General features: G+C 45.8%; 1 protein-coding gene across 2 annotated transcripts in view; it reads right to left on the bottom strand.

Moving 5' to 3' along the window:
* Window positions 1-12,858, bottom strand: part of LOC119168092 (tRNA pseudouridine synthase-like 1) — a 219,908-nt gene that overhangs the window by 194,701 nt on the left and 12,349 nt on the right. For both annotated transcript variants that reach the window (XR_005109425.2, XM_037419513.2), the window contains exon 2: window positions 3,999-4,062. Coding sequence is in view for 1 of the 2 variants with exons in the window: in XM_037419513.2 (XP_037275410.1) it covers window positions 3,999-4,062 (64 nt within the window). In the remaining variant the exon portion in view is untranslated. The remainder of the gene's footprint in view (window positions 1-3,998; window positions 4,063-12,858) is intronic.

The following is a 12,858-nucleotide window of genomic DNA, read 5'->3' as shown; positions in this document are numbered from 1 at the left end:
CACCCAAGAAACTGACCGAGTCTGTTTACAAGCTATACGCATTTCATGGTCTCAAATTGAGTGTACAAAGGGAACCACGAACCTCACAGGTATGTAACCACACTGTCCATATCATGTAGTTGAAGCATTATTGCAAGTTTAACATACTTTCTCCTTGTCAGTTTGGTTTTAGGGCTGGTCTTTCCACAGACGTCAACTAAAAGCACGTTTACTAGTAATGCAACGTACCGCAAGATATCGGCTCAGTCACTTGATAAATTCCGAGAAGCTGTGCGCGAAACAGACTGGACTGGCATACTTTCCATTAGGGATGCCAATGAGTCATATGACAAGTTTATGAACAAACTGAAAATACTTTACTTTAAATCATTTCCGATTCAGCACTACCGAAATCAAAAGCCATCGTGCAAGCCCTGGATTTTGAAACAATTCATAAGACAAATCAACAAAAAAAAAATAAACTTTACCAGTGTTTTGTCGAGTCAAAGGACTTGTCAAAGTGAAAAGAATATAAACAACTTAGAAATAAATTGAACAAAGAAAAAGAAAAGGCAAAAAATGACTACTAGGCGCGTATATTTAATAATGATTGTATGCGCCGAAATAACAAGGTATGGGAAAAAATAAACGATACACTAAATCGCAGGCCAGCCACTACACGAATAGATACACTGAATATCGATGGTATTACTATAAGCGGCACAGAACTTGCGGACCTATTCAATGATTTCTTTGTGAAAGTGGGATGCATAGATCACGGCATTCAGACCACACTGCATCAAACCTCGTTAAGGGAGTCTATATTTCCAAAGCCTACTAACACTTCTGAGGTGATTGCAACATTTTCATGTCTGAAAAATAGCCGCAGTAGGGATATGGACGATTTAGAAATTAGACCAATTAAGTATGCCATAGACTTTCTCTATCCTGTTATAATGCACATTTTTAACGCATCCTTGTCGACTGGAGTTTTCCTTCGCAATATGCAAGTAGCCCGAGTAATGCTTTTACATAAAGGGGGTGATAAAAACAATATTGGCAACTATAGACCAGTTTCTATTCTTTCTGTATTATCAAAGGGCCTCGAAAAAATTATCAACGTCCGTATTGATAATTTTTCGCAGAAACATAACTTGCTAACCGAGTGTCAGCACGGTTTTCGAAAAAGACGGTCTACAGAAAGTGCATTAAATATACAAAAGGATCTTACTCTTTGGAACATTGAAAAAAAGCTTCTAACGTTAGGGTTATACTTAGACTTTAGCAAAGCATTTGATAGAGTCAACCACCTACTGTTGCTTACGAAACTAGAAAGATATGGCTTCCGAGGAATAACACTTGAACTTATCCGATATTATTTAAAAAGTTGACATCAATTTGTTGAAATTAATGAAAATAGGTCACAAACGAAACCTCTAAAAGTCGGTGTGTCTCAAGATAGCATCCTTGGCCCGATATTTTTTCTTTATTACATTAATGACATCGCATAAATTAGTGATATGTGTAAGGTTGTCGCTTACGCAGATGACTGCTACATTTTCTTTACAGGAAAAGACTTTGAAGAAATAATGCCTATAGCTAGCACTGTCTGTAACAAAATTCAACGCTGGTCAAAGGCAAACTGCTTGATTCTTAATGAAGCCAAAACAAAATGTGTAATTTTTCTTGCCGAAGGAAGTTCTACTACATTACCAGATAACATTGTTCTGGGTCCATATAAGATTACCATTACGTCCTCTATGAAAACACTCGGAGTTATATTCACCGAGCATATGTCCTAGAATGCTCATGTTGACAATTTGTGTGCGAAAGTGCGAAAAGTTATTGGTATTTTAAATCGCTATCAAAATACATTGCCCTATAAAATTAAGCACCTCATTTATCATGCTCTCTTTCACTCACACTTCACTTATTGCTCACTCATATGGGGAAACACCACTGCACAAAATATTCAGATGATGAAAACACTTCAAAAAAACGCAGTTCGAGCTATTGCGAATGTTTGCTTTCTCCGAACATACGGAAGAGCTTTTTCGGCAAATTAAAATAATAAAAGCTGATGATATTTGGAAACTGAAAACTCTACAATGCTACAAGAGTGCTATGCTAGGAAAGCTAGATTCATTTTTAACCCTCGCTGATCTACAAGAAAACAAAAGTACATATTAATTTTGCCGTCAGGCTCCATGGCAAATTCTTTTTTCTCATACAAATTATGGACAACAGCGCCTTTGTCATACACTGACTCCGCTACTTAACCATTTCAACAGACAAAGTGTTGATGTGTTATCGCTAAACAAAACTAAAATGTTGGACCTGTTCCTGTAACGGCTCATTAACATAGGATTAGAAAAGAAAAAAATCCCACCGGTTGTTGATAGCATGCTGCTGTTATAGTAATTTTCTATGTTATAAAAAAAAAGGTGTTTTACGGTTGTACTTTGTAGTTGCTGTATAGTTGTTTTTAATTTATAAATTTCTCTTCCTTCATCGCAATGTTTATTTTATATTCAATTGAAATGTTATTATTGCTTTAATGCTTTATACTTTGTAACATGCTTTCTTCTATTGTTTTGAAACAAACTTCACCAGTGTCTGCCTGGGGGACCGGAGCTTTGTCCAGCCGAAGAACTATCGGCTTTTTCTCCCGTTCTCCCTTTTTCACCTTTGTATGAAATGGTGAAAATAAAAGATTTTTTTTTATTTGATTTGATTTGATTAAAGTGCATCACAGATGAAAGTGTCACCGAGATCGCCCTTGTTGTTTACATGAATAACTTTTCAGGCACATTTGTTCAGTGTGAGAATTTACCGTAACGATTTGTAACTATGTATTTTTACTGTGCGAATTTGCTTATCATACCCAAGAGCCTCCTAACTCGCTTAACTGGGTCAGTCGTTCGTGCATGAGCTGACAAACTGAAATGTACACGTGCATCCTACACTGCTGTAACAGCAACATTTTACAACTGAGTCGCATTCGTGCTGTGCAGATAGCTAATTTTTCGATGAGATTCTTAGAGCTGGAGCTGCGTGTCAACATAGCTCATATGTTCATTTCAGAGTCTCTCTTACAGCCACTGCAGCTTTTGTTGCAGCTGCCGCTTGTAAACATGTGGGAGGTGCCCCAATGCACTCTACTCGGAGACAGCATTTGCACCTGCTTTGTGTAGTCATGTGGATATGGAAGGCAGTAGTGAGCTTTGAGCTGAGACAGCAGGGTGGAGCCAACGTACTGTGACGCCCTTACAAGGAAGCACATATCGACAGCACATGCCCCTATTTACAAACATAAAATAGGTCTACAGTTCGTGGGCACTGCAAATACCAAAAGTAACTTCGAAACGTGTGCCTACTTCACCTGGCTGTAACACCGTGCTTCCCACTTAGCTCACCCTATGAAAAATCGTGGCTGGCCAACAGGGAAGACACAATGCATGTTGCATTTCGTTTTAGTCGGGCAATGGCGTTTTGGTATTTCTGTAGTTTACGCCTGCAAATAAAGAATTGAATTGAATACCCTGAGATGCCACGAGTTGGCAACCTTGGCTGGTTTAACCAAAGTTCGGCTTCTATTCAGTGATGCTCTCTTGGCCGTCACATCGCTCTCACCTTAAACTACAGCTACCCTATGCTTCTATGACCACAATAGTTGTGGAATCTTTAATCATAAACTTTAGTCACTGAAATGCCAACATGAGTACATTCATGCCGTCAAACACTAAGAGACATTCTACAAGCACTCTTTGCACAATCAACATTCAACTACTTGTGTAAGATTATGGTTCACTATTGCACTATAGCAATTTCTATGACAGAAGGATTAACCAAGTTTTTTAGTGTGTGTTCTGGTGCCACCATAACTTCACATTCCGGTTCTCGCACAACAAAGTAGGTTTATAGATGCACTATAAGAGGGGACGACTCAGGAAAGTATTCCAAGTGAAATGTGAGACCTAGCACTGAAGGAAAGAAGGACTGTTGAACAAAAGGCATACCTCGATGGCACCCTGGACAGTCCAGTGCTCAGTGTGGGGACGTGTGCTCTGGCGCTGCATCCCTCTGCACAATAAAGAAAAAGACATCAGGCAAAGATAGCCTGCCCCGGCACATGTAAACACACTATTTTTTTAAAGTACACCTTGCGCCTAACCTTTGAGCGAACTTGACCTCTCTTGTTGGGTAGCACAACTCTAATGACTAACTGGCCAAAAAAGCACTTCTGCTGGCAATGAAACGCACATGATAACCCCATTCGCATTTCGGTTGCTCTGTAGAGAGCATCGTAACTTATTTTTAGTGCACACTGACCCACGGACAAATAAAAGAAGAGTATAACACCAGCGCTACTATCAACTTAAGGTTTTATTCAAAAAAGGAACATTTATATATCAATGTAGTCACCCTCTGACCCCTCCACCATGCGCACCGTCGTAATTTCAAATCCATGTCTATCGTACCATATCTCATGTGTTCATTATTCGCTTTAGCAGTGACACTTCTTTTTCTAAAATTGTCACTGACGGGTGGCTGATACAGGATGATTGCGTAACGTTGATGTGAAATGCTTTCACGATCTCTCCTGCGTTGCGACTGTGGTGCTTAAACAAAATGATTGTATTTGAAAAGTGTGCCCTCGCATCTGCATTTTGCACAGTGTAAGGCCAAATGCCTTAGCGGCCTGCCCTTTAAAGATGACTGGTGCTCCCTTATGCGAATATTTATGCAGCCACCAGTCTGCCCCACATACACTCATCCGCATGTGAGAAAAATACAGTAAACAAGATTCCATGTGCGTTTAACCTTGTTGGTTAGCTCCTCCAATTCATGCGCAGATGAGATAGCGAAAACATCTGTTCCCGACTGGGTTTGATCACTACCAAAGTGTCCCGACACATGCATAACTAATTTCCGCGAATGTGCTGTGCCACTTAGTCGATCTGCCTGACAATGTTCAGCTATTTTTTCTTGTTTTCTTTTTTTCATCCTTCAACACAAACTGTATTTGGTAATGCGAATGATGTGAGCAGATCCCACTGCATGATTTGCCCAACTCTAACGAAATTCTGCCGCAACATATTTTCACAGAACCTACCAGAACCTTTAGAGTCTTCCCCATTAGCTGAAAAAAAAAATTACCATCCCAGTTGGTCGCTAAGAGAATGAACAACACTAATGCCTATCGTGCTGAACCTAATGAGAGGCGCACCATCAGCCGTTCACTGGGTGCCTGCTATAATTCGCACAATGTAGAACACTACACAACGCACTTTCAGACATTCCTGCTAACGCATTAAACCTTTACGATTACCTAACGAGAAAAACTAGGCATCATCATTATTGCGTTTTCAAGCAATTCAATATTGCTTGAATTCAATACTAACACCGACGGGAAAAATTCATTTCATGTTACCAAAGGTAACACGACATGAATTTTTTGCGTGAAGCCCGAGTGGAATTAATGCGCGTGACTGTATTCCGTCCCAACGAAACGATAAAATATTGTATTCCATTATCTCTGTAATTTACCCCAGTCTATAAAAAGGAGAAAAAATTAAAGCATAACCACGGAGTGTATGGTGAAGATGATGAGTGGCCTGAAGAGTCCGTCTGTTCGTTCATGTGTCCATCCGTTCGTACATCCGGACGGACAGAGGCACGGACAGAGAGACTGATAGATGCACGGATGGACAGAATCATGGACGCACGGACGCTTCGCCCCCCTCATCATCATTCACTCCATAGATATGCTCTGAAAACCACTAACGCTATCTGTTGAGCAAGTCATAAACTAGAGGTGGCTACATACATATATATGGAGGAATGAACGACCTAAGAAGCTTCGCCCTTAAAAGAAGCTGACTGCACAAACAAAAGCTTCTAATAGTATGACACTTCTAAATTACAGTTTAAACATACACAAATGCGCACACATGCTGGCACATACACACACCCAAAAATAAATGCCCACACTCTTGTGCAAGGTAGCGCGTAAATACATGCACAAGCGCACGCAGGCATACAACATACGCAGACATATGTGCGAGTGCACGTGAACACACAGGCGTCGCTACAGACATAGCAAATGCATGCACTCACATAAACTTACACATAATCTCGCACACGCACACTCACCCGCTCTTAGTCACACATACGATTGCAAGCAAATGCACGTGCAAACCTACACACACAAACTCACATACATACGTTTACAACAACAAATTAGGAATTAATTTACACACATTAGCTTACAAAGCAAATGTTTTGAAAATTAATGCACGTGTGACACCCAACAAAGCTTTGTCAAGGCACAGAGAAAACAGCATAGCACAGTGAGTCACTCAGCAAAAGCTAAATTCACATATATATGTGCTTGTTATGGAACTTAACAGACAATCAGTCCGATTATGCAATGAGAATTCTAGTCTTCATACAACTTGTGGGGGTGCTAACACTCTCTGTAAAGTTGTTTGCACCTCGTGGCGCATGTGTCCCGCGCAGAAGCCACATTTCGGGTTCAAAACTATTGAGCGGTAGGTGGCGTTGTGCTTGCGAGCATTGATTATCACCGTCATCATCGTGATTAGTGCATAGCGCCGGTGGTGTGGCCTGGCGGGAAGCTTAGGTGGCAGCACACGAGAGGTCTCTTTGACAGGTGGCGGTTGGCGCGAATGGTTATCTCTAGCGGTGGATCCCCGGTGTGCAGCACCGCGGGTTGCGCGCCGGGGGCCGTGGTGAGTCAAGCGTTGGCAAAGCCACCTTGTGTGTGTTCTTGTGTTTGTTATGTTTTTGAGTGCTGTGTAATATTGTGTAAGGCTGTTTTAGTGTGTCTTCATAATTGATGTATAATAATTCAGCCGACGATACTGTAGTTCTAAAGGGAGTTAAATAAATTGTTGTTAGGTTCGTTCCAACCATATCTGCTGTGTCCGTTCACTCTAAGAGCTGGCGCTCTTCTCCAGATCAAGACCCCTCACTGGCTCCCTAACGTGAAGCTTTTGGAGCATCGGACGTCAGTTCTCGCGGTTCGGTAGAAGCTTTTGTTTGAGCCGGGGTAGAGGAGGCCTAGAGGGACTCCCATTGCTGGCGTCGGCGGTGTGCTTTGTTGAGAGCGAGGGGATCGGTTGTTGCGACGTGTTTGAACTTGTCGGCATGTTAAGATTATTTTTTTTTGCTTGCAAGTGGACTTTTTTTGTTTTTATTTCAAGAATGTTGTTGAGTTAGTAGGAGAGCCATGCGGTCGGCATCCTGGGGTAAGCAAAGCTTACAACATGAGGATTGTAGGCCAAGCCCGAAGCGAGCGAGTACGGAAGCCCCGTAGGTGGTTGGATTTTCTCAAAACAGCTTCTATCTCTTTGGGCTCGGGAGGCAGGGCATCGTTGCTGTCTGGTCTTGTGGCTCGACGCCGGGGCATCGTGACACCGACCGGGACGGTGGATGCCAATCGCTCGGTAAGCTGCTGTGTGCAGCGACCGAGTAGGGCTACCCTACAGAGTGGATGTCTCCTTGCAGCTGCCTCTTCTGTGCCTAGGCTGGGTGCTGGGTGGATGCCAGTTGTTGTCAAGCGACCCATTAGGACTAAGGCTCTGCGCAGCCGCCTGTCGCACGTGGCACAGCTAGGTGGATCGTGGCGTTGAGGTGTTGCACTCTGCTTCCCTCCCTTTTTTTTTTATATTGCAATGCACGAATTTGGAAAAAGTGACCTTTTTTTATTCTTGCTGGGCGTCTCGGCACCCGCCGATGTATTAGCTAGCAGTACTGACCATCGTACCATGTGGGCGAAGAGCCTGAAGCTCCCTTCCCTTTGACCTACTGCATTGTTCTTTCGAGTGTTTTGAGTGTACGCAGTGGGAGGGATGTAACCCACGGCTGGCTGTCTTCTGCGCATCGTCAGCGCCGCTGGCCAGGAATGCAGTCGTGAGATCGGGCGATGGACATGCCTGGGACAAGCGCAACTGCCTGCAGTCCAGCGCCCTCGTTAGTGCTCATCGCAACCAGATATGTCGGCGTAAGTGACGGTTTCTCACGCCGACGCCAACGTTGCCGTTGCGGGACCGGTACTGAGGTGAAGTCGTTGAGCCGGACAGTGCAGCAGTGCCGACAGGCGGCGGTGTCGCTGTGGACAGACATTCTTTGGGGACATGTGTTGTTATCTTTTGTAAGAGCTTGTGTAAATGATTTCCTTCAAGTTTTTTTTTTTTTTTTTTTCGGAATACGGTTTGAAGAAGGCACAACACGGCTCAAGCGGCTAGGATCGCTAAACCGCTGCTGCTACCTTCGCAGGCACTTTCTTGGATTTTCGCTGTGATTATGACGAGCAAACTGCACGGGCAGCCACCGATCCTGCTGCATGACTACGAAAACGAGACATCGAAAATCTTATCGGACAACATTCGATGGACGACAGTGACACAATGAGCACAGGCGTACTTATGTACAGACTCTGCGATGGCCACTGTTACAATGTTGGTTCAAATGCAGTGCCCCCACGCGGCGCTGATAGCGCTGTGCAAGCCTGGCACAGCGGCGGGGTGGCCGTTTTGGAAAGAATAAACCAAAGTTCATTCTGGGCTAAGGACTCAACATGTTCTCGTGTTCTTCGCGGGCCTGATGGCCTACTGTTCACGGTAGTCACTACCGCCTGGCCATCAGTTAATCTACACATGTAACAACTGGAGACGAGGATGAAAGGAAGTTTCATGTAAGTCTTCGTTCTCACAGCTCTCTGCCATCTGTTCACCATGCCAAGTTTCGGCAACCTCGAGCCATTCGAGGGGGGAGGAGACGACTGGCCCTGTTACGTGGACCAGCTCAAAGCATTTTTCCTGGCGAATGATGTCGCCCCAGACAATCGTACTGCCGTGTTCATCAGCTGCTGCAGGCAGAAAACGTATGCTTTGCTCCGCAATTTGGTCAAGCCCGCCAAGCCCAGTGATAAAAATCTGGACGTGATTCTTCAAGTACTTGGAAGCCATTATTGTCCGAAGCCCTCTGCCGTCGTGCAGCATTTTCATTTCAACTCGCGCGTTCGCGCGGAAGGGGAATCAGTCAGCAATTTTATCGCAACACTAAAAAGCCTGTCCGAGCACTGCACCTTCGAGGCTGAACTCGAAAACATGCTCCGCGACCGCGTCGTGTGTGGCATAAACAATAAGGATGTCCAAACAAGACTTCTGGAAAAACCGGACCTCACCTTCGACGATGCTGTGCAGACCGCCCTGGCAATAGAAGCAGCAAAAAGGGACGCAGGTGAGATAGCATAAGCGAACACAAGCAGCGCTTTCTCGACTCACCGTGTCTCGTCAGGTTCTGGGGGCGTCACCTGCTACCGCTGTGGAGACGAACATCTTGCATCAAAATGCAAGCATGTGAAGACAATCTGCAATTACTGCCACAAACGAGGTCATTTGGCAAAGGTGTGCGATTCGCGACGAAGGGACAGCCAGGCCCAAAGCAACAGCCCTACCAAGGAACGTTCGTTCTCGGCTTGCAGTTCAACGTCGTCGAGTAACCGCCATCGTGTTAATACGGTACACAAGCAGGATGCCGCTACCACTTCATCTTGTGAAGTTTTTGAAATGTGGCCAGTCGACTACGCCACGCCGCCTCCGCCTTTCACCGTCACTGTTGATGTTTGCGGCAAGCCGCTCCGCATGAAAGTGGACACGGGGGCAAGTGTCTCTATCATGGCGAAGTCGCGTCTTCGTAAGCTTTTGCCTTCGATTCCTGTGCAGCCGTAGACAAGTGCTTCTGCGAAGCTATTCCGGGGAACTAAAAAAAATTCAGGGCAAAGCTGACGTCAGTGTGAAGTTTCATGGCAGGGAGGCCAACCTACCTATTTTTCTGACCGGAGACGTTCTCGCCCACTCTTCTTGGACGCAACTGAATACGTGAGCTGGGCATTGGCGTCTCCGATGTTGAAGTAAACATCCACGCACTTTCCGACGTCAAACACCTAGTCCAAAACTACCCCGAAGTGTTTGAAAAAGGCCTTGGTACATTCAAGGGTGCTAAAGCTTCTCTACATGTTCCTTCAGATGCTCTGCCTCGGTTCTTCAAGCCACGTCCACTGCCGTACGCCTTTACAGATGGAGTAACTCAAGAAATTCATAGACTAAGAAGAGATTCCATTCTTGTTCCAGTCAAGACAGCAAAGTGGGCTACACCTATTGTTCTTGTGACCAAAAGGGATGGACGCAACAGAATATGTGGAGACTTTGGTGTCACCATAAACCCAGTGGCAACAGTGGAGCAGTAACCCATTCCAAGGATCGAGGACCTGTGGACTGTGCTTGCTGGAGGTGAGAAATTCACAAAATTGAATTTGCGAGATGCGTATCAGCAAGTTGTCCTTGACGGGGCCTCTAGGGAGTACGTCACAATTACGACGCATATGGGGTTATTTCTGTACACCCGGTTGCCTTTTGGTGTCTTATCTGCTCCTGTCATATTTCAGCGCGAGATGAAGAACTTGTTCAGGGGACTGCCCCATGTAGCAGTCTATTTTGACGACATTCTTGTGACTGGCGCAAATGATGCCGGGCACCTTCGCAACCTTCGTGCTGTACTTGGCAAGCTTCAGGAATCGGGCCTCAAGCTGAAACTTGAAAAATGCCATTTCTTCGTGCCGTAAGTTGAGTATCTCGGGCACATCATCAGCAAGGAAGGCCTTTTCCCGAATGTTGACAAGGTAGCAGCCATTCTGCATGCTCCTGTGCCTCAGGATGTCAGGGAACTTCAGAGTTTCTTGGGACTTGTAAACTTCTACAGGCACTTCTTACCCAATCTTTCGTCCCTCCTTCGTCCCCTGCACTTACTTCTCTGTGAAGAGAAGAAGTGGGAGTGGAGACATGAACAACAAGATGCATTCAATGCCTGCAAGCACTTGGTGACATCAGCTCCAGTTCTTGTACATTTCGACCCTGCCAGGCCTGTTTGTCTCAGCTGTGACACATCGCCTTATGGTATAGGTGCAGTTCTGGCGCACAAAGATGCTGATGGAGGGGAACATCCCATTGCTTTTGCATCAAGGAGCATGTCAAAAGCAGAACAAAACTACAGTCAACTCGACAAGGAGGCACTGGCTTTAGTGTTTGGTGTGGATCGGTTCCACCAGTACTTGAGGGGCATCTCATTCAAAGCACACACTGACCCCAATCCACTTCTTGGACTGCTGGGTGCCAACAAGCCCGTTCCCGTGCAAGCTTCGCCTCGAGAGGTCAGGTGGGTTCTCAAGCTGTCTGCTTACAAGTACGAACTTGTATACAAGCCTGGCAAAGAGCTCGGCCACGCTGATGTTCTTAGTAGACTGCCTCTCCCAACTGACACTACTGCATTACCACGACCTGCTGAAATCTTGCTAGAGGAGGCATATCCGAGACTCTTTTCACCAGGTGTTCTGGCCCAAGCCACACGAAATGACCCACTTCTGGGCCATGTTGTTCTTGCCGTTCTGAAAGGAGAAAGCCTCCCAGTAGGACCAGAGTGGAACCCTTTCAATACCAGGAGCTCAGAACTCAGTCTCCATGAGGGTTGCCTACTCTGGGGATCAAGAGTAGTGATCCCAAAGTCATTGCAGGCCCAAGTTCTTGGTGTTCTTCATGCCAGCCACCCGGGTATCGAGAAGAGCAAGATGATTGCCAGGAGCCATGTTTGGTGGCCAGGCATTAACAGTGATATTGCCAACAGCGTGAAGAGCTGCGCTACGTGCCAGACTGAACATCGAGCTGCACAGCCGGTTCAGCAGACGCCGTGGCCTTTTCCACAGCGACCCTGGTCAAGGCTTCACATTGATTTTGGGGGACCATTTCTAGGTCACACATTCTTGGTTATTGTGGATGCGTTCTCAAAGTGGATAGAAGTCATTCCTGTGTCTCCCACATCTGTAGAAGCTACCATTTCTGCATTGAGAATTGCACTCGCTCAGCATGGCCTGCCTCAAATGGTGCAGCTGAAAGAGTTGTACAAACTAAAGAGTTGCACAAACTGTGAAGAAGAAACTCAAGAAGTCTGGTTCTGGGAACTTCCAAACGCAGATCACCAGGTTTCTGTTCTACTATCGGACCACACCACATGAAGTGACAGGTCGGCCACCGTGTGAACTCTTGACAGGAAGAATGTTCAAGACTCCGTTGGATGTCCTCAGGCCAAGCCTGCAGGCATCTGTATTCCTAAAACAACTCAAGCAGAAGTTGTATGCTGACAGAGGGTCCCGGCAGGCTCCATCACTGCAGCCAGGTGATGATGTGTATGCGCAAAACTTTCACAGGGACACGACACTGGCAGGCACCCTAGGTGCCTGCCAGTGTCGTGGACGTCACTCCATCATCAGCCAGTGTCCGTTTTGAAGATGGCACCTTGGGAAACCGACACAGCGACCACTTGCGCCTTGTGCAGACAGAAACGTTGGCCTCTCCTGAAACTGCTATCGCTGCAGCTCTACCACAGTTGGAGCCGTTGTTTCATCATGCGCCAGCTGTTCCAGAAGTGCCTATCAGGAACAGCTACCTGGAACCAGCTTCTCTGGGAGTAGCTGTGCCACGGAGAGTGACGGGACTGCGCTCAACAGTGGTGTGCATGTGAACAGTGGCTCTGTCGTTCCTACGCCTAGCTCGCCGAAGTTGCGACGTGGCACAAGAACTAGGAAACCGGTGAATAGATACTCCCCGTAGTCTTCCTCCCAAGAGGGGAGGAGTGTTACAATATTGGTTCAAATGCAGCTCCCCCATGCGGCACTAATAGCTGTGTTGAGCTGTGCAAGCCTGGCACAGCGGCGGGATGGCTGTTTTGGAAACAATAAACCACAGTTCGTTCTGGGCTAAGGGCTCAACATGTTCTCGTGTTCTTCGCGGGCCTGAT

The sequence above is a fragment of the Rhipicephalus microplus genome, chromosome 3 (assembly GCF_043290135.1).
Source record: "Rhipicephalus microplus isolate Deutch F79 chromosome 3, USDA_Rmic, whole genome shotgun sequence".
In the NCBI taxonomy this organism is placed as follows: Eukaryota; Metazoa; Arthropoda; class Arachnida; order Ixodida; family Ixodidae; genus Rhipicephalus; species Rhipicephalus microplus.
Note: the sequence above shows the minus strand (reverse complement) of the source record. Positions and strands in the feature narration are given on the sequence as shown.